Raw genomic sequence first — 26553 nt, 5'->3', positions numbered from 1 at the left:
GAGTGCCACAAGTTGACCACTGGTGGAAGCTGCAGACCTCTAACATACTGGAGCTGTTTTCCCTTCTTCTCAACCTAATTACTAGCTTAAGATATCCTGAGAGGGTCCATTCCTAGGTGGCAATGCATACCTCACTTCTGCTGTTATTACCAAGCCAAAATACTGTGGTTTTCATTAGAAGATGCAGACTAAACTGTAAGCTTGTCCTAACTCCTACTCGTGAACTCTGTGTTACAGAGACAGGGGACACTTGCCTGGGCTGCAACAGGAAGCAACCATCCTGGAGGGGCATTTTGTTGGGCTCCTCAGCATCCCCAGACCAAGGACGTTAGGCCAGGCCAGTCAAGGCCAGACTCCAGTGCCTCTGATTCCTGCAGTAATAGATAATTGTTACTGCTAAAGAGAGGGAAACTTCTGAAAATGTAGTGTTGCATAGTGGCGGTGGAAATTTGGTAGCTGGCACTCCTCTCTTCTGCTGCCACTATTGTGCCACCAAAGGAACCCAGCTGGGGAGGGATGCCAAATCTAAGCTTTAATAGTTAATGGTTATCAGAAGTGTGATGTTGTTCACTGTTGAACTAGATGAGATGACTTGCTGCCACAGTTGGCCCCTAAACTGGATGATGGAATCACATCTCCTAAAACAATAATTTCTACTGGAAATAGCTCTCCTCTGTCCCTGTCTTTAGTCTAAGCTGCTTTTACCCTGAACAGTCAAAGTTACTAACTCCAGAAGTACCTCCAGGTTACTTATCAGTGGGCTCAATGGAAGGTGTCTGTAAACAAGTAGTGCAGAACTTGGCAAGTGATCACTGGGGTGTGCAATACATGGGTACTACTAGAAGAGAGTCGGAGCCCGACTCAGTATTGGCAAAGCTTTCCTGACTCTGCTAAAGCCAAACACCTTAAAACAAGGGTGAATTTGGTCCAAAGCAATTATTGATTTGTCATGAGACTCTTGATGAACAGTGTGTGGTATTACAATGGAGTGATATTATAATCATTCCGTTGTAATGATATTATAGTGATATTATAATTTCATTGTACGAAATTATATTTAGCAAGTTCCTGCCTGGAAGAGGGTTAGATTTACAGCATCTTCCACCTGCAACTGGGGGCATCTTTTCTACAAAAAAGAAGCTACTGTTCAGCTGAAATCTCCCAAAGGAAGAGTGTTTAGTCTTTAGGCAGGGCAAAGTGGATGATCAGTACATAGAGTGGAAATTACTGCACGTAACACTGAGAGGCAGGCTGTACACAAACCTCACCCTGATCCTGCCACTGGACTCCAGTGGGATACAGAGTTCCCCAGAAACAGCAATGTCTCAGGCAGGAGGACATCAGGCACACAAACCTCTGTCCTTTGATATCTTCCAGGAATAACAACAGAAGTTAATGTACCTTCTATTTGAACAACATGCAGAGAGAGTAATAAAGCATAAATGTTTCAAGTTACATTCTTTCAGCCTAATTTCACTCTACCAAAAAATATTTTTTCTTTCCTTCTTCAGCATTCAATATTCTACTAAATTTTGGGATTGCTATTACCTACCCCACCTTGATTTCTCTTGGAATTGTGCTGAGTGTCCCAGTGAACGCAGGTAAGAATTTCTGTCTTTTGCATCTCAATGTATACATTAAATCTGTGGCCTTTCAAATACACAGCAGGGATAAAAGCAAATAAATATATTAAACATGTTTTGCATCTTCTCTCAAGGGCTTACAGAGATGACACTGATTAAAAATTTATTCCTTAGGTGTTAAATATGTATTGCGTAATACTTCATGAATATTCATAACCCCTAGAATTGTTTTTTTAAATTACTGTCCAAAGAAGTCTATGTATGAAAAACAAAGTAGATTTGAAGTCATTCATCCCTGAGCTGCAATGAAAACTCATGGATGAAGCAGAAATAATTTTTAATTATTTCTTCAAGGCAGGCTTAACACTAAATTGAAATAATTAAAATTTCTTAATTTTAAAGCAGGTAGGTACTAGTAATTCTGCTTGCCTTGGTAAATAACATAGTAGGTGTTATCGAGAGCACTGACAATTCAATTTTGGGCATAGCCTGGTATGTTTCTCTGACACTTTTCTGAAATTTAGTGTAAGCCAAGAGACGGCAGAGTCCAAGAGGGCTGGGCAGAGGAGTGCAGAGACAACCCCAACCCAAACCAGAGCCACCACTCCTAAAACCCAGCATGCTCAACTGGTGCCACAGTGGAAGTGGCAGCTCCCACTTCGAGCTGACTACACACACGCAGAGCCGGGCACTGCTCTGGCAGACTTGGGTACCAAACACTGTGCACAGCTCAGCCTGTGCAGGGTTTATTACTCAGCAGAGCAGTCAGAGGGAGAAGAAAAATTTGCATGAAGAGGCTGCTGTACCGGGGAAGGGAAATGCCCCTTTCTCAGCATACCTGGACCTCAGCGTGAGTTCCTGTGCTGCTCGAGGCGTGTGTGCTGATCCAGCAGGAAGGCTAGTGCCCCTGCCATCATTGCCTCCATGGCCATGTTCTCCTGCCACAGCTAACCCTCAGAGCTGGGGAGGTGAGGGGGAGGGAAGGAGGTACTGCCCTAATGCCTTTTCCGATGTAATAACACCCATTCAATGTCCCACACAGTTGTTGATCACTACACGAGTGAAATTGTCTTCAACAGTGTCCGAGTAATTGCCATCATCATTATCGGCCTGGGCTTCCTTTTGTTGCTCTTGCCAGAGGAGTGGGACGTCTGGGTAATAAAGCTCCTCACGCGTCTTAAAGTCCGGAAGAAGGAAGAAATCCCCGAAGGGAATGGAGACATTGCTTCAGGACTGCCTAACAAAAGCCGGAGAACTCGCCCCTCCATGTCATCCTTTGCTCATTAAATGCTCTTTTTACCAAAACTTTGTGGTTAACCTTATATATGATGACGCAAAGGTCTTTTCTTGGAAAGAAGCACACCTGTCCAACATGGTGTACATACCTGTACAGTTTTGATATGATCACCATCTAAAGCATCAAGTCTTGGCATGTCCAGTTTGCTTGTATTTTTTCACATCAGACCTTTCACTTAAGTAGTACACTGAAAAAAACTGCAAACCAAGAACCTCTCTTCTCTTTTTAAATGAATGTAATATATAGTCAAAATATATTTGCATAGGTTATTTTAAAGAATGACTTTCATGAAAAGCAGGGCAGACATTTTGAACATTAGGTACTGAATGATGCATTGCACACTGTGATTTAAAAGAAACAAATGCTATGCTACATCACACGTTTATTTTTGACCAGAGCTGTACTTTGAAAGTTTTCAAGGAACAAAAAAAAGGAATCTTTTCGGGGATGGGAAGATGGGGGGAAGAGTGGAAGTTAGATTTAGAAATCACTTTATGTAGATGAGCGCATGTTGCGCTGCAAACAGGGAAAATTCAAGCGCTAAAACTGCTTGCACTAAAGCACTAGAGAGAAAGCAGTCTAGAGCCCAAATCTCCTTATTCTGCATATGACTGTAGTCCACGTTTAAAATCATGCAAGAGAAATCCAGTGCCTTCTACAGAACTCTTGTCTTTATCCACACAGAACCAGGTCCTGCTGCGAGGCACTTGCAATGGCAGGGCTCAGGTTTGTGGCCCCAAGGGACCCCAAATTCCCACTGACATCAGGACATGCCTCCCATGCACGCCATGGCTTCTGTGGGAGTGCAGGGTCCAGGGGACTGCAAGTTCGAGCGCAGGAGACCTGGTTCTCTCCTCACTTCACAGGTTTTACCCCTGTGTGGAGCTGCGCTTGATTAATGCCAATGTGAGGAAGGGAAGTCTTGGTCATGTGTGGGACAATCTGAAAATGATCAAAGGGGCTGGCAAGAGTGCGGTTGCTGATGTACAGTCTGAGAGCATGGACTAAGGGGGTGAATCGCCAGTTGCTTTTACTCCATAATTGTGAGTGTTAAGAGTTAAAAATGTAAGATATTTACATCAAATGTAACACTTTTTATGAAACTTGTAAGCACCAGGATGTTTACTTATGCGATTTTGGTTCGCCATTAAATTTCTATCTGTGATAGATCACATGCTATGTAAAAAGGGGGGGGAAAAAGGTTATAGTTTACTATTTTTGAAGTTTACATTGTTGCATACAAAATTAAAAGTGTTCTTTTGAACTGCTGCCATAGCCTAAGGTCCCTGCTGCCATTGAGGTCCTCTTTGTCTCAGGCAGGGGTGGCATCCACTTCAAAACATTTTAGCAAATCAACTTCAGATTCCATTATCTGTTTGGCAAAGCTAAATAATAAAAATTTTAAACTCAACCTCTTTCAGTGCTATCCGTTTCCTTCTCTTGATTGCACCTTTACTGCAGTTTGACTGTGGGTAGTATTTAGCCAAAATGATCAGAAGGGAGAGACGCTGTCATCAAAATAACCGAGGCTGCAACTCAATGCACTGCTAGCTAGTCTGTCCTTGACAGCAAAGTCTTCTCTAGACTACCTGGACAAATCCATCTGAAAAAGGGATGCTGTTAGGCATCACTCAGGAAATACATGTCCAGCAGAAGCAGATCAAAGGAAAAGATGACCTTCCTTTAAATGCTTCAGTGACCACCCATACATGCATATGCTAACAGGTATTTAGGGGCTGTGAGTGGGACATGAATTTGTACATTAATAATTAGGCCCTAGTCCAGGCTGTATGTTTGTCCCCTACATATCACTTGATGACCAGACACTAAAAACTTCCTAACAGAGATTACACGCAAAAGCAAATCTAAGGCTGTGGGAAGCTGCTCACAACAACTGTTACACACCTGAATTTTTAAACCTATCTGTTTGGGAAGCAGAGTAGGCCAAAGGCACAAGACAGGAGCACAGGTACAATTCTAATAACTGCTTTGATGGCACACATAGAGACTTGACCTCAAAGCTCCCAGATTCAAGTTTACTCCAGATATATCATTTTGTCGTCCTCAAAGAACCTTACACTCCTTCCCAAACCTCTCTGAGGCAAGGCCAGAGAAGAGTCCTTCCATTTTCCATAATCCCAATAGTGGCACCTTCTGTGATCTCCACAGTCCTTTACTGTGTGTTTGATGCAGTCTGGTAGGTATCCAAAAGGCTCTAAATGCCACTTTAAAAATGGCAACTAATATGTGTTTAAAACCAAAATGGAAGCAGATTTCAGTATGGACTGTGGAAGAATTTATGCACCAGAAGGGATAGCAGCATTAGTAAAACTCTGTGACTTACCAGATGCAACTGTCATTGCTTCTGTTGGCTCATCCTTCCTGACAACAGGCTGAAAACATGCAAGGGCCAGGATTTCTAACAGCACTTTATTACTATCTCTCTCCTGAGTGGGAGCTCACTAGAGCCAACTAGATTTCCCATGTTAAGCAATCTTAAACTGCATATAGACAAATTAATCAGATGAAGTGGCCTATATGGGATCAAGAAATAAATACTTCTTGGAAAACACTTTCCAGGGGATGATGCCCACCTGTCCCTTGCAACAACCCAAGTCTCTGCACATGCTGTGAAGTCATAAACTGCAGAGAATTTGCCTCCATGTCCCTAATTTGTACTGCAGAAAGAATGGAGTCTTTCAAGGCCTCCAAACCTGAACTACCCCTTGGCAAAGGCCAAGAATCTTCTTTCACAGTCCAGTCCTCGTGTGAGCTGTCTTTGCAGGAACTGCCTGCAGTATTGGATTTTGATGGATGAGTTTAATTACCTCATCATTATTAAAAGAGAAGCAACTAGATTTTCTTCTTTAGCTGGTTCTAGGGCATTTTCATAATAGCCTGCACCTTATCTAGAAGTTCTGAACATTAAAAAGGGAAATAAGGAAAAAAAGAGCTGAAAGTTCTTATGAAAATGAAAAGGAAGTCAAATGAACAGATGTCCATCAGCAGCCTAAGAAACTTCTAAGAGGAAATCCCTTTCCTAAGGACAGAACCAGTAGCTCAAACTAATGTTTCTGAAAATAATAAAACTCATAATTTTCTTATTCCACCTGAAACTATGCTAGAGGGATCTTTATATATGCACAAGACGATTTTAAAGAAGGTGTTAGGTGGACTGCACATTACAGATAAACTAGGATACAACCAACTTCTTGACAGCAAAGAGTAGAACTTATAAGCAGAGTTACAGTTCTAGAAAAGACTTAAACAAGGGAAGTTGTGGAGCTCATATGAGCAGTGTATTTAACAACCTGTTATATGCAATTTCTCTGCAATGATCTAGAGACATTTCTTTAATCCTACTGTTAACTAGATGATCTTTCAGAATAGAACTCAAATGAGTTTTCCAGATCATCATTTCCAGGTTTCCCTCCAGTTCTAGATTCAGTCCACCTAACATCACAGCATAGCCATCAGCGCATTGATTAGGAACAACAGCAACCAACCTGAAGAGCGTCTTTCACCCAAATGAAGAGAACTAAAGTAGATGTGCTTTAATAGACCATAAATTTACCATAAATTGAGAATTTTTCTGATGAGTGACAGCAGTAAACTTATAGCCCCTCACCATGTATCTTAGACTTTTTTACCATGTCCTTTACCTCGTGTCTATTAATGCTGAATGCTACCACCTATTTTGCTGCTGGGCTACATGGCAGTGACAGATCCTCTCTCAGTGTTAACTCTTCACTCTCTTGAAACAGTTAAAAAGTATGATCAGTAAATGGGGTTTTTTGACCAGTCTTTAGATTGCACAGCTCCTTTGGTAATCTCTCTCCTTTTGAACAGCAATAATTTATTCCTGTTCTTTCCTGCCTCACTAACCAGCTATTAATCCACAAGAAAACCTCTTGTCACCCACAGTACCTTAATTTCTTTGGTTAGAAGCATCATCTGAAACTCTAAGTGCAGTGCTTCCTATTCTCTCAAAAAAAAAGGGCCAAGACAAGTCTGCAGTAAGTCATCCATCCTTCAGACTACTTTTAACATGAAAGAACAAGCTGCCTTGGCTAACTTCCACAGAATATTTTCACCAAACTCCAAGTTCTGCACATACCTCAACTGACCCAGACACTTAAAAGATCCTTACAGGATTTTTAAAAGAATCCTACAACCTGGATTAAAACCTGGACTCCAGTGAGGTCAATATTCCCACAATCCTCTGTTTCTCCCAAAATACTCCTTTTTCTGTTTTCTTCCTTCCTAACAACTGAACAAAAGTGGAACTCTGTCATGAAAAACAAGTGCCTATAATTAATGTAAATTACTTCATCACCTTAAAAGAATCCTAAAACTCCAGTTGTTGAGCTTTTTCATCATCATGATCACCACTCCTTGAGGTAGTCTAGTGATTTTCAGACTGCACTCCACAGAGTACTTCAGGCTTTGAATCACTAAGCAGTCTGGAGAAGGTGAAAATCACCATTCTGTCTATTCTTTCTCCTCTGTCTCCCTACCAGCCTGCACAGATGGCTTACCTCCTAGTCAAATGCCCTCCTGCACTACCTGATGATTGCACACATCCAGCCCCCTGACACTCACAGAGCTACCACAGAAAGCTGGAGTACTCTCTTCCTCTGTCCCTCCCCCAGTGTCCCAAGGCAAGTGCTTCATCCTCTATGTTCATGTCACACTGGCACTCCCTAGTGTAGGGATACTCACCACAACACCCAGCAAAGTAAGCATTTTGAAGAAATCAAGCTAAGAGCCTCAACACACATTTAGTTAAAAAAAAAAAAAAAAAAAGAAAAAAAATTACAAAACCACGTGAATATTCACATTTTCTTAAGGATTTAGAAAATTTACTTGCTAAGACCACTGAACAAAAGCTACCATTTTCTTTCTCATTGTACACTTCTGCTTTGTTCATACATACACCTAAATTTTTGCTAACTCATCTGAAGTTTAAGCGTGTTATTGTTAAAAAGAATTTCACATAAGTAAAACTCACAGTGAAGTCTTTATGAAATAATGAAAAGGAGTGCTTTGCATAAGGCCATACAAAGTACAATATATATTTCTTAAATGTTTTCAATCTAAGAGGTGATCATTGTGTGCAGTTCATGGGGCTTCTTTGCTTAATTTACTCCCTTTTTAATAATAAAACCATCTACAATTAATCATTGTGATGATTTTGCTTTTTTAATTTTTTTTTCACCAAGCATAGCAAGGAACACTAACGTCAAAGGACTCAGAGTTACATCCTTAATGGGCATTTGAGAAGGAAGGGAGGAAGGAGAAAGAGGGAAGGAAGGAAAGATCTTAACATATAGTTCTCCTGAACTACATATTTTAAAAATTTTGTTTAAAAAAAAAAAAATCTTGGTGTTCCATAACAGAAGAAAATGTCCCAAACTACCTTAGATAAGACTTTGTTATTATTTCCAGCAAAATAAATAGTTGTACACAGAGCTATATTACTTAAAGAACTCATTTTAAAATTTGGTTCCTTGAACATCCGTTATGGACTATTGGACTATTTCAATGAAAGAAAAACAAATCAATTGAGCTCCTGGTATAAGCACAAAGCTGAACATAGCTCCAGTATATCAAGGATTGGTAGGGAAACCTGTAACGTGCTAATTGCTTCCAAAGTAAAAGGAGGAGTCATTATGGTTGCCAATCAAGAATCTGCTGGGCAAATTTCAATTAAATATGGGTAAGTAAGGCTGTAGGTGAGGAGTGATCTGTTAGACATTACTGGAAGGCAAAGCACACGCAATGTCGTTTCACAATTAGCAAGAACAGGCACAGAAGAGTCTAAGAGCTGAACCACTGTATAAACTCCACATGATTCACTTTAATTGCATTGCTGGCAAGAGTTTCAGTGGGAAACAGGCATCTATTTCTTTAACATCTATCTCACTAACTGCTAAATGGAAATGTAATTCAAAAGCTTCAACTGCGGCAACTAACACACCTAGCAAATCTGGAATTTTTTCAGTCTCCCTTCTTTCTAGAACATTAGCCTCTGCCTAGTTATGATAAATATCCCACTCATTACTTCCTGGGGTCATTTACCAAAAGTAAAAGACTAAAGATAAATACTTAGAACCGGCTAACTAACAACAAAACCCTCCTACCTCCTTATGATGGCAGTTTAACCAGATGGAAATAATGCCATTAAAAATGTGTTAGATAAATCTGCGTATTTTTCTATTCATGCACTTTCTAAAACCAGATCACCACATTTCCATAATATCCATTACACAGAGTTACTTACAATTGTCTCCAGTGAGTACTTCTCGGGCCACAGGTCATTAAAGAATAAACTATTTATCACAAATATCCCAGATGTGCTATTTGGGTTTTGTGATTAATTATATATAATTACATTATCCCTTCTGTTTTGTGAATGCAGTAACTAAACAACTTTACACGCACCATAAATTTTGAAATCTAAAATGCAACTGGCATTTCCTATTATCATATTCCATTATCATGATTCAGTCTTGAGACTTAATATTAATTTTCTTTTCAATATTCATGCCTGTGAAAGATTGCTTCACAAAATCCTGAGTGCAAAAGGGTCTTAAGTTCCTAAGTAAGCTGTAATACAAATTTACTTCAATGTTAATTCTTTTCAACAATAAAACATAACCGAAATTCTGTTTCTGCAGTAACTTCCAGTCACCTTAAAAGCCTTGTTCTATTAGAAATTAAATGACTGCATTTCTTGCATCTCTTGCCTACCATAGTGTAGCAAACAGGACATGAGTAAGCAAATAGGCAGGTAAGAGAGCATGAACAGTGTTAAATATCATAAAATGTACAGTAGCAGTAACATTAACATTTCTCCAAAAAAGTATCTCCTCTAAGGGGTTGGTTAGGAATTTTGACAACAAAATCCGCTTCAGATCTGTCTGGTTTACAGGGGGCTCTGCTGAAGAAGTGAAAATCCTTGGCCTTCTCTTAAAATAGCTTTTATATGTGACAAGGAGTGAGCCACTTGCGAGGAGAACCAGGAAAGGATGCCCTCCACCAGCAGCCAGTACCATGATCACATGCTGAGGAAGAAACGCAGCTCAAGGGAGGTCAACAGCTACACCCACTCCTCGAATGGGCTGCCTCACACACCAGATGGAGCATCAGCCATCAGCAAACTACCAATAAAGCTGCCGGATGGTCGAGGACCTGACAGGAAAAACTCCCTGTAAAGCTGACAGGGGGTCTGGGAGCTGCCAGGGGCTCAGCAACTCCCAGAGTCAGGCTCTTCCCAGCTGCCAAAATATCACCCTTCCCAAAACTGCAGGGCATTACTACGGGAACACACACCATGGCTTTCAAAACTGCTCCAACATTTCCAGGTGGCTGATGCATAAAAGGAAACTACCAATTTTTTGGCTTACAGGGGCTGCCACAAGGAAATGCCACCAAATTCCAGATGAAATACCAAAACAGTTTGCTCCCAGATGCTCTCTGCCAGCACTGTAGGCTTTGGGTCTGAGGCTGCTGCTGGGCTGAGCCCACGAGGTGCCCACCTGGCCACCCCCAGGCTTCTGCTGTTGTTTTACCACCTTGACTACAGGTACATTTTTCTTCCTCTGGGGTAAACTAGTTTTTGTTTTTATTATCATCTTGACTCAGCGACTGAGTCCATTCCAAGAAACCTTTCCAGAGTAATTTGTGTAAGAAGCCTACTGAATGAAATCAATAGACCAGCTCTCAGGAGGGAATCATGCTGTAAGGAAAACTGTCAAAAATCCATGATGTGTACGTGCTATCATTATCAGCCTTCCATCCAGTCACTACCTGTTTTGCTATTTAAACCAACAAATTTACAGTGCTGTAAGTGCACTCAGATTTTTTTTCCTAATCCACTGAATTAACAAACCTGAAGTAGTTCAGACTGCGTATCATTGCTCAGCATTACTGTTTACTTGAGTTCCAACTTCTAGGGCTTTATAAACGCCAAATGTAAACCTAGCCCCCAACATTTTACACAACGATATTATCCAACCGGCTATCTTATGTCTCAGAAGGAAAGAAGGAACACTTCATGTCTTTGAACAAACTATCCACTAAGGCACTGCACAGAATTCGTCAGAGAAAAAAAACCAGTTGTTTACTGAGTGCTAGAGAACAGAGGATAATACCGGAAAGAAATTAAGCACAGAAAAGCGCTCCGTGAAAGTGACGCTTCCGAATATCACAGCCGCACTGCCAGGCCCGGGACGACAGAACCGCTGCAGAGGGAAGGGCGAGGCGAACTCCAGCAAACCCACCCCCGGCGCGGCGGCGGCCCCGCCCGGCAGGGCGGGACACCGGGACACGGGGCCCGCCCGCCCGTCGCGCCGGGGGGAAGAGCCGGGACCGCTTCCGGAGCGTGACCTTCGCGGGTGGGTGAGTGGGTGAGTGGGTGAGTGAGTGCGGGGCGGCCGCGGGTCTTTCCCTCGGGCGGCGCCACCGCTTCCCCCGCTGCCTCGGGGCCGCGGGCGGGGCGGCGGCGGGGCCCCGCCATGGGAGCGGCGAGGCGTGCTGGGACACCCGCCCTGTGCTGTGTCCAGGTGGGCGGCGAGGATGGCGGCGCCGACGAGGGAGGAGAGGACGGCGTGCTGGGGCGCCCGGGACGAGTTCTGGCAGTGCCTGGACAGCCACGGGGATGACGCCGCCAAGTGCGAGAAGCTGCGCCGGGCCTTCGAGTCGCGCTGCCCGCAGCAGTGGGTGAGCACCGCCTGAAGCTGCCTGAGGCTGGGCGAGCTGAGCGTGTCCTTGCCCGTCTGTAAGAGCAGCGACGCGTAGGCACAGCTGCCTTGTCAAGGATGGCAGCTCCGGCCTCGAGGAGTGCGGAGCGTGGGCAGCCTTACGCTTTCCCGTGGATAAGCCCCCCACCCTTGCCGGGCGTTAACTTGGTTTGCCTTGTTGGGAAGTGAAAGCTCCCGAATGGACCGCTGACTAGCCCGGGAACTGTGAGAAGCAGTATATAGTACAAAGGGAAAGGAAAATAAGATCTCAAACTTCCGATAAATACACATACTTGAAAGCACTTTTGGAAGTGCCCATAAATTATTGTTATTAAAGAAGAGAGGCTGGTCCGGAAGGGAGCTGATGTGCAGGGCCTGCAGTTGTGTGGCATCTTAAGACTGGCATCCGATACTTTCTCATACATAAAAATACCCTTTTTCATGCAGCGTGATGTCACAGTAAGTCACCTGCCTACATGTAACTCACTCACGTTGTGCTTTTTACTTAGCTCAAGTTATAACCATTTTTTAATAGACCTTGCCCTTTAGTAACAGTGGTGTCTGAGGGGCTGAACAGTTCCTGTTGCAGCTAGTAATTGAAGTCAGTTAAAAAATCCACTGTACCTTCACAGTTGCTGCACTGACTTGTACTTCAAACACTGCAGTTCTGCTGTACATCATTTCGAGTGATTGTGGTCTCATCAGCAGTGCTTTGCACCATGCACATCAGTGGCTCTAGGCAATGAGTTCAGAGGTTACGTGGTCCACACTGCCACAGAAAAGCTGCTGGACTTATCTTTGCATCACAAATAATCTTTGGTGATAGCAGTGAAAAGAGCAAAGCAAGAGGTTGATCACAAAGTAACAGGATGGTGAACTTCCAAAAGTGAAAAAGAGCCCCCACAAAACAAAAACCAAACACACCATTCTTTAGTTTTTTATTTCAACAGAAGAAGCAGCTCCTAACTAGTGTAGTAAAATCCTTAAGTTCACTGATAATTCCATAGTCTTTTGATACATAAAACCCCTTCCTCTGCTAGTTTCTTCTGATGAACATCTTTTCTCTTTTCAAACAGGTTAAACATTTTGACAAAAGAAGAGACTTCTTAAAATATAAAAAAAAGCTTGAAACAGAAGGGTATATTCCTCCAGAAGCTGCTGGAAAGTCTTAGGTACTCTGCTTTCATAACAAATCAAATAACTACAGAAAGAAGAAGCAAGAGAAAGCAACAGGAGCTGCCTGAGAGCAAGAACTGGTAACCTGATTGTCTCCCTGAAATGCAGACTGCTGTTCTTGTTGCCAGGTCTCACATGTCTGCTGAAAGATGGTTGTGTACAGCTTATGGTGCAGAGTTGTTCACAAATCTAAGGGTTTGAATGTATAATTATTAAAATTCTTTCACACAAATAAAGAATTGTTTAATACTGTAATGTATATATTCTAAAGAGAAAATAAAATTCTTTTTCAGTGAGCTGGGTTTTCCTTAAAAAAATAAGCCCATTCCAACTTTCACTTCTTGTCAAAAGGAGGTGGTGGTATAACAGTTTGTATTTGTCATTTACCAAATACTTCAAAGTATTTTAAAATACAATTTAAGTCAGATATCAGTTTATATTAGTGGCCATTAGAAGAGCTAATGCATCCTGTGCATATGATATGTAATCTACCGATTTTGAGTATGCTTACTTTTTGTAAGCAATAGGAATTTTTACATTACTTATAAGTTTTCAATCAGGATCTGTGCTAGAAGTATGTCAGTTTATTTATCATCATGATTCTCATATTATGGTCTTTTGTATAATTTAATTAACTGATGCAGCTCCATTTAAAGATACAGAGAGTTTACAGCAGGATTAATAAACTTGACTGTGGAAGGCATTTAAACAAGAGGCACCATTTAATGTAATTATGTAAGTGAAGTTACCTTCCAAAAATTATATAATCTAGTAGATTTAGATGCTGAAATCATTAAATACTTTGGCTAAAGGCACCACTTCCATTTAAAGCATAGTCACCACAACTGAAGTAACTGCAGTAAAAATCCTGTGGTTTTGCATGTGGGATTGTTCACAGTACTGTGCTGATGTTCTAACTGTAGAAATAACACACACACGCGCCCCATGCAATATAAATAGTATTTATTTCCAATGCAACAATTTAAGGAGGTAAAGTATTAAGGCATTTAAAAGTCACCCTGAACACTACAGAGAACAAAACATGCAAAAGTTAAGAATCCTCATTCACCCTGAGTTTGTATCTCATCTATTCTGAATTTCATGTCGTAGCACCATAGGAAGCCACCCAGCTGTACTATAAGGCACGAGACTCTTGGCAGTTATTTTTGTTGTTTTTGCTTGATCACTTGTTGCCTTGTGTACTCCCAGATCAGCAGAGCTCCGCTTACGTGAACATTGAGCGATCGAATAATACCCTGCTGAGGAATTTCCACACAGACATCCAGATGGTGAATCAGGTTTGCTGGGATTCCTTCATGTTCATTTCTAGTAAAGAAGAAACAGTAACTTGTATCTGAGAAAGGACAAGTGTTCCAAAATGCAGAAAACACAAATGTGATAGCAGCATCCAAATGCCCTTTGACAAATATGGTGCATCTGCCTACAAGTGTAACTGATGACAACAAAGGATTTTTTTAGAAACAGTAATACGTTACAAATACGAAGAAAACATGGGGAAGCCTGACTAAGCTTTGATGTAGGAAAACTGGTGGTGCACTCAGTTTTCAGTTCACTGGTCCAGCAATAGCTGAACACCTAACATAAAGACTCTCTGCTTTTATTTTTAAACTACACATACAGCAAAATGACCAGCTATAGATGAAATGACCAGGGCATGAAGCTGCTGGCACTGCAAGGAAGCTCAGCTGCTCACTTTACATTTGGCATGAAGGAATGTCAAAACTCATTTGAAGCCTTGAACTGGAAGTTTTACCTTTTCAGAACTGAGCACACCAGAAGATACCAGAGGTTACCAGTAATTAAAACTATGTTGTTAATTAAAAGAGAACAAAGTGACTATGAGAACCACATTTTGAAGACAAGCTACACATAAAAAAGCTGGAGAAAAGGTATTTCTGCTCACTTTGTCCTAAAAGGATTGGCAGGCCCTTCACCCTGGTCTCACTCAGTAGCCCTGCAATGCCAGTAGCTTTCTGACTTGTAGCTGCTTTACTGTGGATTTCTTTAAGTAGCCTCCCCTTTATATCACATCTGACGTTTGTCTGCATAGAGAAACAGTCTGCTTGTTGTCCCATCCCCTGCCTGTACTGCAAAAACTATCTGGTGCTCAATCCTTGAGTTTTAAAGCATCTCCCAGCTATGCACACTTGCCCTCTGCTCCAGCCCTCCTCACCAAGTTAAGCGGCGCAAACGGGCTTAACTCCTTGCTGAGCTCACCACAGCCCACACATACAGGGCCCCGTATGACTAAACTGAACAGACGATACCTCTGTCACACCTGGAAAAATCCATGCTGTTGCTACGTTCACCCGTAATAAAAAGGAGTTACAATGTATGAACAGGTTATTACGTATGAGGAGAAGGATAGTTCAGGAGTAGGTATCAATGCCTCCTACTCCTTAGCACATAAAGCCAAGCCCTACTCTTTCCATAATCACTTCCCATTCTAAAATCACCTTTACCACTGTCACTTGATTTTCACATGACCAAACTCTTGACTAGAGGAAGAGATGGACTGCAAGAGGTAGATTTACAAAAAAACACGTGTTCTTACCCCAGCAATAATAGTGACTTCTCTGGGAAGCAATATTCTGTAAGATCATAACTTTTAGCTGTCTGCTCCACACCAATAATAGTGTAGCCCTCTGTTTTCTTCTGCTGTAAATAATCAACAAGCTGACATGGTTTCACCTATCCATTAAAAGGAGAGAGAAATACAAAAATATTTAAATATTTAAATACTGCCTTCTGTAAACTTCTGAAGTTACTGTGAAAAATAATTTACTTGGACAGTTTTTAAGATTATTGACTTTCATCCCCGAAGACTCTGTCTGTATACACAGCTTAACATTTTATAAGCTCTTCAGCAATAACATAAAAGGTCAGTAATGCCACAAAAATGTACCCCACCAATACAATGAAGAAAAGCTTTTCTAGGCTTCTGACAGCTACAAACCTTGTATCTGAATGTAAAAGAATAACTCTTGCATAGGGACAAGGTGCACAATTGTTATTCAACCTGAAATTCCTTCCCAGCACAACAGAACAGCCAGTACTGAAACTGAGTTGCCTTATATGCCTGAACTGCAACTTGGGAAGTGAAAAACTTCTTAGTTATCTATATCCTACTCTCTAAATTGTTTATTTGTATGAAAATGCCAATTTCTTCATGCAACAGCAGCTCTACCATCAGTACACTTCTGTACAGAGATCAGGCACAACAACATATGTCCATCAGCACTCCGTTTTAGGCAACACACTATAGCTATCTTGTTCTGAAAATAAACACCATGGGGAAATCAAAAACTTTTACTGAGTGTTTCAGATGGCTTAGAGCTGACCTGGAAAAACTGATAACTAGATAACAGTTTTAAAAGTTGGCACAAGTTAAATTCAGGCAAACTCAGACAATCACTGTGAGGTTACCAGAAGCAATGGACAAAGCAAAACGAATGAAGTATTGTTCAACTTTTATAAATAAACATTAAATTCCAAGACACCACTGTAAAACAGAATAGGATGTAACAATGACAGCTTACATAATCAGTTTTCCACAGCAATAAGAAATTGAAAGTATTGAAAGTATTTTTTAAATTATTTTTTTTTATGAGGTTGACACACAGCTTATACCAAAACACTCAAGATTAAGTGTCAGAGATAACAATGGGTGCTTCCATTAAATAAAAAGTTCATTTTTGCAAGATAAAATGTAAGACTCTACATCTGACAAGCAAAGATGCTCAGTACACTTTTCAACGATTAAAATGTTTCCATTCACCTCAACCAGGGGGAGCCACTGCTCTGCAGAAACACTAAGATGCTGGAACTGCTTATCCTGTATATAATGAAGACTGCCGACAACTAATGCAGATGCCCCAAATATTTCACTTGTACGACATAAACCTACAAAAACAAGACATAAAGTAATTTTTGTGTAGAAAATAAACACCAAGCCAGAATGTTTTAGTAAGTGAAAATGACAAAGAATGCAAATGTGCAATATTACTTTAGTAATCTATTTTTTATCAGTTTCAGGTCTGTTCCAAGCCACGCCTTGTTCCATATAAAAAAGCAGCAAAAAAAAATGTTTTGTAACTTAGCAGAAAGATAAAAATTAGAAAAGCACTATGTCTGACAATGTGCTTTTACAATACTAATTACACAAAGGGGCTAGTGTCCAAGCCTCAGCAAGGATGGATGGTTAGACACATATACACACAAGCTTAAGTTTTAAATTCAGTATTTGCTAAATGAAAGGCTTGAGAGGATGACACATGACAGCATTACAATGCAGACAGCACCAGCTTGTGGGCTGACTTTTCATGAACAGCCTCACTGCAGCTATTTCAACTAACAACATCAAACACAATGACAGTAAAGTAGTTGCAGGATTTATTATATCACAGCTGATATGACATAGTGAAGGAGTTCTTAATCAGGAAAGGGGACTTTAATGACCAACAGTCATGAGAATCTAATAGGTCTACAAGATTTGTTTTACTTGTTAAGAGGAAAAATGTATTTCCTTTAACCACATACACAGTTCAAAAACTCAACTGTAACGAAGAATATAAATTCAGAAAGAAACTGAGCATGATTTACAGCAAAGTTCCATTTAATTAATGCATGCTATGTATAGATATTTCTTTTTTTGCCTTAAAATGTGACTATGTGAGACCCCTACTCTGAAGAAGGCAGTATTTCTTTTTTCAGGATAATGATCTATTACCATTTTTTTTCAGGATAATGATCTATTTTTCTGGGCAGTACTTACAAAATTTTCTAATTAACAACATAAAATGAAATTAACTTCTATTATCTAAGTGGGCTCTAAAGTGTAAAATAAAAGTTTAAAAATGTGAAATCAACCTTACCTCCTAAATTGGTAGGTTTATCAATAAGTGAAGCCACCACGATCAATCTGCTGTTTGATTTACCAAGTTTAGCAGCACGATCCTGAAATGCCATTTCCAAGTCTAAATTAGGAGTACTGTTTTTCCAGGGTATAATTTTTTTCTGAACATCAGTCCATTCTGTCTGGCTATCTGTTTCAGCTGAAAGTGAACCTATAAAATAAACAAGTTGTTTTATTTATATGGATATGCAAGAAGAATTGAAACTGGTGCTTTGGTAAAGAAGATAATCTAAATGGTAATACTGTAGAAAGTAGAGGACTCTCATAAACAGAGATCAGATTTGATTACAGATGTACACACTATTACAAATACTTAAATTTAATATAGCTTAGCTATATTTTACCCATGTCTTGCTGAGACCAGTCACTTGGTTTCAGATCACGAAGTTCCATTCGAGAATGATACCACTGAAATGCTGGTGGCAAGGGAATGTCAGTGAATCTGTCAAATTTAGAGAGTGGGATCCATTCATCTTCAGCAAGTTCCGCAAGGCGGGGAAGAGTGTAAAATATCGTCTGCAATGTAACACCGTGTTATTAGCAGAGCACCACTAAAGCAAGCAAAACCAGATAATTAACTCTGGTGGTTTTATTGCACGTCTTTTATCTAGTTTTCTATGCTTTTAATACTTGTTTTTCTTGGTACTTGATTCCACTTGCTAATATATCTCTCAATATTCATAACTTTACATATAGTGCTATCCCAAACTTTCATAAATCTCATCTGATTCTCTCTAACTAGAGCTTTTTTAAGGATCTAGATTGATTACTGTTCTGAAAATTCTAGAATACCAAAGAACTAACACTCTGCTTCTCAGCACAAAGGTCTTGGGAAGCCTTGTATGTGTAACACTAAGGAGTTTTCAAATACTATCACAAATTTCTGGTAAAGAACACAGATTGATTTAATGTCAAATGGAATAAAGTCAAAAGCATTAAAATCTAGTGGTAAAATCCAACTCAGAACTACCAATACAGCTAACCACAATTTATCAAGGAGAAACAAACACAAACCCTGAGGGAAAGACTGAATAAGACAGCCTTTAAAACCCAGACTCTTTGTTTATCCCAATGCACCCTTCAAGATGAAGAGGCATCCTGAATACATTTAAATACTTCACAAATATTAGCCTTACTTTGGTTTTTTTTCCCTCTTGTTCAGGATATTCACTTTCCACTATCTAGCATATTTGTGTTCACAAAAATATTTCACAGAACATGAGTTAAAAAAAGGAAAAACTCCTTCTCTCAAAGATGGCACTGCTTGTGTCAGAACATATACCCCTGTTCATATTCACGTTTATCTTGTATTTTCAGCTTACTTCTTCTATCTCATTTATCTGCACCCTTATTTTTGCCTTTCTTTCCCAGTGTTCATTCAGCTGTCATTTATTTAAGCTACAACAAAAAGAATAGCTGAAAAAGATGCTTTAGAAGTTATATATGTGTATCCTGTTCACACCAAGCAACAGTTTAGTTAGGCAACCTCAAGTTACTTCTAAGAACAGATGTATCAAAAATCCTAACAAACTACATGCAATTAAGTAGATGCTCTTCACTTACTAGAATTACCTTATCCAGTCACAAAAACCCTATTAACCCCCACAGATGGGCATATTCATCACACATACCTCTTAGTTGACCTAGGTTTTTATGGCAACAGTAAAAAGAAAATTAAGCTGCAGTCTTAGTCTAAAAATCCATCACAATTTAGGCAAAGTAATTTTTCAGAGTTTTAAATGAGTAACAGTTGATCATTTCATCCCACATTAGAAAATACTAAGAAAAATAAAAATACAGTTGTAAAACACAAATAGTGTGGTCTCAGACTTGCCTCTAGACTGTAATCCTCAAGTGGATGAAATGTTGCAAAGAAGAAGTGATCCTGAATTCGCTGCCAGTTCCTTCTAGCATTCCTGCAATTGCAGAAAGTGGCGTAAGATACACAAAAAAGGCAACATAGCGGATTTTTTGTCTGTTTGTTTCAAATTGTCAGATGGGAGTAAGACAACCTGGTTTATTTACTATATATTGTATAGGAAAGAAAATAATTAAGCGAGGACCTATTAAAATAAAACAGCAGCGCTCAGGAAATAGGTTTTATTTATGTTTCAAAAAAGGTCCATAACGCATCTCCAAACTCTATTATCAAAAGAAGTAAGTTTGGCAAAAAGAAGTATCCCATCTAGGTCTCTGAAGGAAACTGCCTATGGCTCAGTGTCAGCTTTTAGCTGTCAACAAATAAAAAAGCAGACTCCTTCCTCTGCTTTTTCTGTCCCATGTCTTCCCATGCCGTCTTCTTTTTAAACAGAGTTAAAAAACACATAAAACCCCATAGAAATTCAAAAAGTGACACTTTAGAAAATTTAACTTGCTGCAAATGGTTCAGAAAAAGAAAGTTAAGCTGTAAGTCAGAAGAATGTTACTAACCCTGTGCCGTGCATGTTTTCCACTTGCTGAAGGCTAGATTCAATAACTGGTGTCAGAGCTTCAAATTCTTCTACATGCAGCATTCTGCACATACCCCAGATTTTTTTAAGGGCAACTAATGCATAAAGTCGAACACTGAAATTATGGTTGAAACACCACTGTAGAACAACTATGAGAGCTTTCTTCAAAGCTGGCCTCTAAGAAAAAAAGATAAAGAAATTTCTCCTATGTATTTTAAGTCTTAACATACTGTTCAGAAGCAGAAAAGCTATGACTGGTCAATGAAATGCTTCCTCAAAAAAACTGCCTTTTAGTAACAGTTCATATATGAGCAATTACAAGCTTCAAAATCTTAATTTCCTTCCTTTCTTCTCACAGGACACAGACGTACAGCCCTGCTTGTTTTTTAAAAATGTATTAATTTACATTAAAAATTATTACTCTGCATACAAGTAAACCTCTATTTGCCTCTGAATAAAAGAGCAGCAAGGAAAACCCAGGTGCAGCCACACACTTATTTAAAACTGGAGCAGCTATTCTAAAACATTTCACAGGTAATCAGGCCCTATATATCCAGAACATCTGCCATGTAGCTAATGTACAATATTTAAGAGAGGTAACAGGAAGAGTTAGTGTTTTCCATATCAAAGGATACCTTAATATGAAGTAGGTATTAAAAAGTTCATAAAAATAAACTGCAAAAAATGTTTTTTTTTTTAATTTCAGAACTCTGTATACTCTGCAAGTGAATAAACAATGAACACTTTCAGTCAAATTTACCTTCTCTGAGGTATTTTGAAGAATGATGTCAAAGTGAGCTAACACTGATAAAAATGTGCAGATGCTTGTTTTAAGCTTTTCTTCATCCTAAAGCAAAATGTAACAAGAAATATGCATATATATGATGTTTTTATACCTTATAAGTTTTCACAGCATGTTCCATGCATGCAATAATTAAAACAATCAAAAAACCCTGCATGTTCCCACAGCAAAATTTACTAAAATACAAAGTGGATATTATTAAGATTTCATTTTTCATAACATGTTATTTGTTTTTTTACTAACAAATCAATCAGAATGAAGTACACAGTGGTATAAAAGGGCTAAAATTCAACCCAAGTTCACTGTATTCCCCCAGGAATGCAAAGGGTCAACACCAGTTCACAGACTCTTGCCTGGGGCTTCTGCTACCCAGAGCTCAACCTGCACTGCAACTGCACACTGAGCTACCCACACTAAATGTACTCCCCAACACAAGGATAGCCTCTGAAAATACAATCTGTATTCCTTTTTCATAAATCTACATGTTTTCTGCTTGCTCTGATTGTTTGAATGGTCCCACTGTGATTTAGTACACTTGTTATCAGCATGAGATCACTTTGATCCAGCAGATTATCATCTACCAAAATGACAGTAATTCCAACTGCCCGAGCTCTTGGAAATAGGAAGAAGTGACACCCCTTACAGCACTTTGCATCAGTTTAGATAGAATGACAAGGCATCTTTATGCACTTTAAAAAAAGTATAAATTCTAACAACCCACATCTCTTAATACTGAGACAACTTTGCTCATTAAAAACCTGTATTTAAAAAAAGAGAACACTATTAAAAACCTGCCTGGTTTTGGGCAGAAAATGTACACACACACACACATATATACACATATATATATACACACACATACATACAGTTTTCTGATATTTTTAATGTAATTTTAATTCTTGTCCTATTGTCTGGTTTTTAGAAAAACTACAGTAGCAACTCATAAGAGTTAATGCTTCAGCAGAGGCACCACCACAAGTAATGTCTTCCCACATACTGGACGAGATACAAGGACATACATTTTCTTCTTAGCCCTAATATACAATGCTAACAAATTCAAGGATAACAATACAGACAATTACTATTTCTGCAGGTCAGTTCTTATGGGTAATTACTCAGAGAAGAATCCAAGACACAAAAATGAACTGCTAGTAGGTCAACTCTCCTCAGTCAGCCCTTTTACAGCTTTTAGGTACCATCATTCCAACCCTGCCTCCAGTGTTGGAAACACATTACAAATTCCACTGTGAGAGAAGTCCACATGAAAAGCTGCAAACTGAACGTGTTCTATGCAAGTCACACTCCCGCTAACAAAGAGGATGCAAAAGACAAAAGCTGGGTGTGGAAACCACAAGTGACTTCTCAGTACCTTCCTAGGCTCAGAATCTAGGGCATCCATGTGTTCCTGATGGCTCTTGTATCAACAAACGACTCTGACTCACTATGGCAGCTCTACTCTGCCTAGAATAGCACATTGTAAAAGGAAATCTCTCAACTGGTAGAATTCACATTTTTTTCAGTCTCTTATATATCACAAATTTCTAAATGTCTCAGGTTATAGTTCGGATCACTTCCAAGTTGAACTGATCTGCTCAACAACCCACTGCTTCTAAAGTAAGATTAGAATGCACAGAAAATAAGGTGTGAGAAGACAAACTATACCATGCTTGTTCAAATTACTCTTCAAGTGAATGCCAAAGTTCTTACTTACATAGCAAAAGCAATCCCAGAATTTATTAAGGAATTGGGGGTATTTATGTAGACTCAAGATAACAATCCATTCTATGAAGTATTTCACAGATGCCTGATTATTACTGAATCCAGCCTGAAAAACTTTGTCAAGGGTTCCACACAAAAAATTCTGAGAAAACAATCAGATAATCACTTAGTATATTGTTAGAGTTATTTCCATGAACAAAAAACTTCTAAATAAAAGAATACATTCTCAGCTATATAATAATATTAGACATACTTTTAATACACAAATAAAAACATTTTAGAATCTGATTTCTTTACTATACTTCTCAAATATTTTCTTATGAACCAGCATTTGACGAAAGTATCATTTCTCAATTTCTTGACTGTTCATAAAGTAGTAACATTTTTACTAAATGAAAAGCTATCAATCACAGGAACAATCTAGCCTCCTAAAATTCACAAATCCAAGAATCAATTTTCAGTGTCCTCTAGAAATATATTAGAAATCCATGACTTCAGACTGAAAGAATAGAACTACACAAAACTTCTGCAGCAGCCGCAGAGATTACATGCCTTTTATACCCTGCTGTAATTTAACATATGCAGTTTGCATGACACCAAAGTATTCTTGAAAGTATTTATTTATTTATTTAATAATTCATAGTGAAGAGCAATACCTGGTTAAGCTTTGGAAGAAGAACTAAGAGTGTCTGCCATACGCGGTTTTTAATTCTATGCTGTAAGGAGTTTGCATAATAGCGTGTTCTAGATCTGGATACCAGTTCATCCTAAAAGCAAATGAAAAAGGTGTATTACCTATTCTTCCTTTAAAATTGAATGCATGGAAATACACTTTACTGCACTAAGTCAGCAGCATCTACCGCACAGCTAGTATCAGCATTAAACATAAAGTTAGGAAAACATATTAATTCAAGTTATTAAGAAAAATTCTGAAGCTTTCAGAAAACTCTCAGAAGTTCAGAAAGCTGAAAAACATACCCAATGCCAAGTAGTATTTTCACTTAAGAGCACAGAAAATGTTAATTTTAAAGCTCTTGAAACATCAGAAAGTTAAAGAATTTACAGCACCTACTGTATAAGAACAATTAAAATACTACTACATAAAATGAAGCATGAATACTCAAGTTGTCATTTAGTTATGTAAGAACTAAAGATTCTAAGTGAAGAGATGAGTATATAAATTGATATAAATTGATATTCTGCAGTAAGATGTTTTAAGTGAAAGAAAATAGATGAGATGGAACTTTTAAAATATTTGAAATTCATGTTCTCATATAGCTTAGATTATTTTCCTCCATGCTCTGTTTTGGCCTTCAAAATACATGACAGCCCAAACGGTTACCTTAACTTCTTAAAAAGAAAATAATGTGGTGATTGAGATTCTAATTAATATTAAAATACAAATACACTTATTTGTTCATGTTTAAACTTCATATTTAAGAAAGTAAGGAAATCACTTCCAAAGCTCACTTTTCCTGCTTGACCAATTTCACAATTACAAATATTATCCACTTTCCTCCAGTACTTATTTGAGAAGAATGAGGGACCAACTCATTCCTTGTTCTTCAGACAAAAGCAGAATTCAATAGTACCAGAATGTATGGCTGATGTTCTAACAGCAGCTGCAGTAATTTACCACTGACTTTAGACTACTGTCAATGCATAAGCAGTTATAACATAAATGAAAATCAGACCCCAACCTTCTCCATTATTTCTACTGATAAAGGTATTCTAAGGAGACAAAGTTCTCTCAATTCAAAAGGTAGTCTGCAATCATTAGAGTGAAATGCAGTGCTTCAGAATGCAGCCTGAAAGACGATTCTTAATGGAACAATGGTTAGAATTTGCGTAATGTTCCAGGAAGCCAGGAAATCTACTAAAAAGAGAAACAAACCCGAAAGGCAATTTTTACTATTTTGTTTTGGCCAAATTAACTTCTGTCTCATAACCAAAATAAGTGCATTACTGGGCAAATCTATAGGCAGGTTAGACAAACAACCATAAATACATCCTGTCAACTGTAAATATTATGCATTTTAGTAATTGTGCTAACATTACATTTATACATGAAGAGAAATTAATTTTACTTTATCAAGTAGTTTGATGAAAATGTCTTCCATAAACGTCTTATGCAACATATTTGATCCATCCAACAAGCACAGAAACTTAATAGCACAAATGCGAACGTAGTGATCATCTCGATTTGTACTGTAAAATATCAATGAAAAACAAAAATCAAACCCTACTTGTTCAGACAAAGATAATTCCTAAATTATAAAAAAAGCAACAAATGTCATCTTCAACATACAGCCATGAAGTTGTCTGCAGTGAGACAATATGCACATACCCAGAACCAGAACTTTAAAGTCTGTTCATTGTTGCTGATGCAGAAAACTAGTGCATTCCAGATAACCTGCACCTGCTTCTATCTTGAGGTCTTTAGTAGCATCAAGGTATTTAAAACAATTTTCCACAGAAATAGGTGTATCAAAAAGTTTCTGTTGTTTTGTGCCTGTAAATTGCAATCTTTTAACAACTAATTTACGCTTACAGTTTGGTCAAAGGTTATGAATGTACTCCTTATGGGTCCCTTCCAACTTGAGATATTCTATGATTCTATGACAAGAAGCTGAATTCAAAACCAGCATCTTTCCTACCATAGCATCAATCATGACAAAGACACAATTCACACCAAATACTGTAATATATATCCTCTAAGTCATTACCTTTCTGTAACAACGTTTGCTGCACATTTTTCTCCAAGATTTTCTATGAAGGCATGCACATCCTGAATAAGTCTTTACAGATGAAAGAAGACAAAGCAACAAAATTAACAGAACAACATATAAAACCTGCTTTTAATACTTATTTCAAAGTTTAAAAGAAAACAAAGAACACAAAATTATAACAAATATAATCACAAAGATTTTTTTTTATACCTCTGATCTTTCCTAAATACAGTTCCAAAGACACAAGCCTCAGTGATAAGCTCACAATAATTTCCAGCATTTAAGAAAGCATTTTTCAAGGCACTTCTCTCATCAACACTAGGAAACATCCAAGATTGACAACAATGACTAAGGGCTACATTGAAGACTCCAGTCTTTGTAGTGGACAGATCTATGAGCTTGAAAATTATCTGAAAAGAAGAAATATAAGATTCAAAATCTAGTGCCAAACTTATTAGAATAATACTGCAGTGATGTCTGTTTTAGTAGCTCTGATGATCTTTTGCATCCTATCTCTGCTCAGGTTAATGCTGTCTTCAATTTCTTTACAATTTATAAGAGCAGGCAAATGGGCAACAATTGGCTCAGTACATGCTTATGTTAACAAAAGACAGAACTGATCTTCGCTTAAACAGATGTAACACCAGATGCTTTACAGCAATCTCCTAAAAAATGGAACAAGTACACCAGGGTTTACACTTCATGAGCACAAACCTGGTGTTTTTAATCAATCCTTACCAATTTAAAAAAAAAAATTAAACGTTAAACAAAATTTCTTACATAGGTAGCCATATCACTAATTCTTTAATGAGGATTAAATTCATGTTAAAGTTTGTATTTGAGGTAAAGTGGAAAAATGTCTTTGCACCATTTATTGTTTTTAAGATATTTGAAACTGCTATCTAGTACTTCTCCTAAAAGGAGAAAAATAAAACAAAAAAATGGCCTGGCCCCAAAACTTTTCATTTCTACTGACTTCATTAGGCTGAGTGCAAGAGTCAACTTCAGTTACAAAGTAGATTTTTTTCTAAGCATTTGGGAAAGAACAGGGAGATTTAGAATGAACAGGTAGGCATTTTTATAAATTCCTATTAGATGTCAGTGAGCTGTCCAAGAA

General features: G+C 38.6%; 3 protein-coding genes across 5 annotated transcripts in view; 2 read left to right on the top strand and 1 right to left on the bottom strand.

Annotated features, from left to right (window-relative positions):
* Window positions 1-4291, top strand: part of SLC35F3 (solute carrier family 35 member F3) — a 167323-nt gene extending 163032 nt beyond the window's left edge. For both annotated transcript variants that reach the window (XM_050314204.1, XM_050314206.1), the window contains 2 exons: window positions 1512-1601; window positions 2626-4291. In XM_050314204.1, the coding sequence (XP_050170161.1) occupies window positions 1512-1601; window positions 2626-2870 (335 nt within the window). In that variant the 3' untranslated portion in view covers window positions 2871-4291. The remainder of the gene's footprint in view (window positions 1-1511; window positions 1602-2625) is intronic.
* Window positions 4292-11196: 6905 nt separating this feature from the next.
* On the top strand, window positions 11197-13096 carry LOC126640610 (cytochrome c oxidase assembly factor 6 homolog). The gene is made up of 3 exons (XM_050316555.1): window positions 11197-11279; window positions 11448-11604; window positions 12701-13096. Exons 2-3 carry the CDS (start codon window positions 11461-11463, stop codon window positions 12794-12796), a joined length of 240 nt encoding a protein of 79 aa, XP_050172512.1. The 5' UTR covers window positions 11197-11279; window positions 11448-11460; the 3' UTR covers window positions 12797-13096.
* A 650-nt stretch (window positions 13097-13746) lies between these two features.
* Window positions 13747-26553, bottom strand: part of TARBP1 (TAR (HIV-1) RNA binding protein 1) — a 33651-nt gene continuing 20844 nt past the window's right edge. For both annotated transcript variants that reach the window (XM_050316550.1, XM_050316551.1), the window contains exons 18-30: window positions 25647-25846; window positions 25434-25505; window positions 24795-24915; window positions 23364-23474; window positions 22700-22849; window positions 20947-21033; window positions 20167-20363; window positions 19571-19652; window positions 18081-18252; window positions 17696-17887; window positions 16600-16724; window positions 15376-15512; window positions 13747-14126 (exon numbers count right to left, since the gene is read on the bottom strand). In XM_050316550.1, coding sequence (XP_050172507.1) covers window positions 13961-14126; window positions 15376-15512; window positions 16600-16724; window positions 17696-17887; window positions 18081-18252; window positions 19571-19652; window positions 20167-20363; window positions 20947-21033; window positions 22700-22849; window positions 23364-23474; window positions 24795-24915; window positions 25434-25505; window positions 25647-25846 — 1812 coding nt within the window. In that variant the 3' untranslated portion in view covers window positions 13747-13960. The remainder of the gene's footprint in view (window positions 14127-15375; window positions 15513-16599; window positions 16725-17695; window positions 17888-18080; window positions 18253-19570; window positions 19653-20166; window positions 20364-20946; window positions 21034-22699; window positions 22850-23363; window positions 23475-24794; window positions 24916-25433; window positions 25506-25646; window positions 25847-26553) is intronic.

The sequence above is a fragment of the Myiozetetes cayanensis genome, unplaced genomic scaffold (assembly GCF_022539395.1).
Source record: "Myiozetetes cayanensis isolate MyiCay16 unplaced genomic scaffold, myiCay2020 scf2-11, whole genome shotgun sequence".
Lineage (NCBI taxonomy): Eukaryota > Metazoa > Chordata > Aves > Passeriformes > Tyrannidae > Myiozetetes > Myiozetetes cayanensis.
The sequence above is the reverse complement of the archived record's forward strand: the minus strand, read 5'-3'. Positions and strand labels throughout refer to the sequence as shown.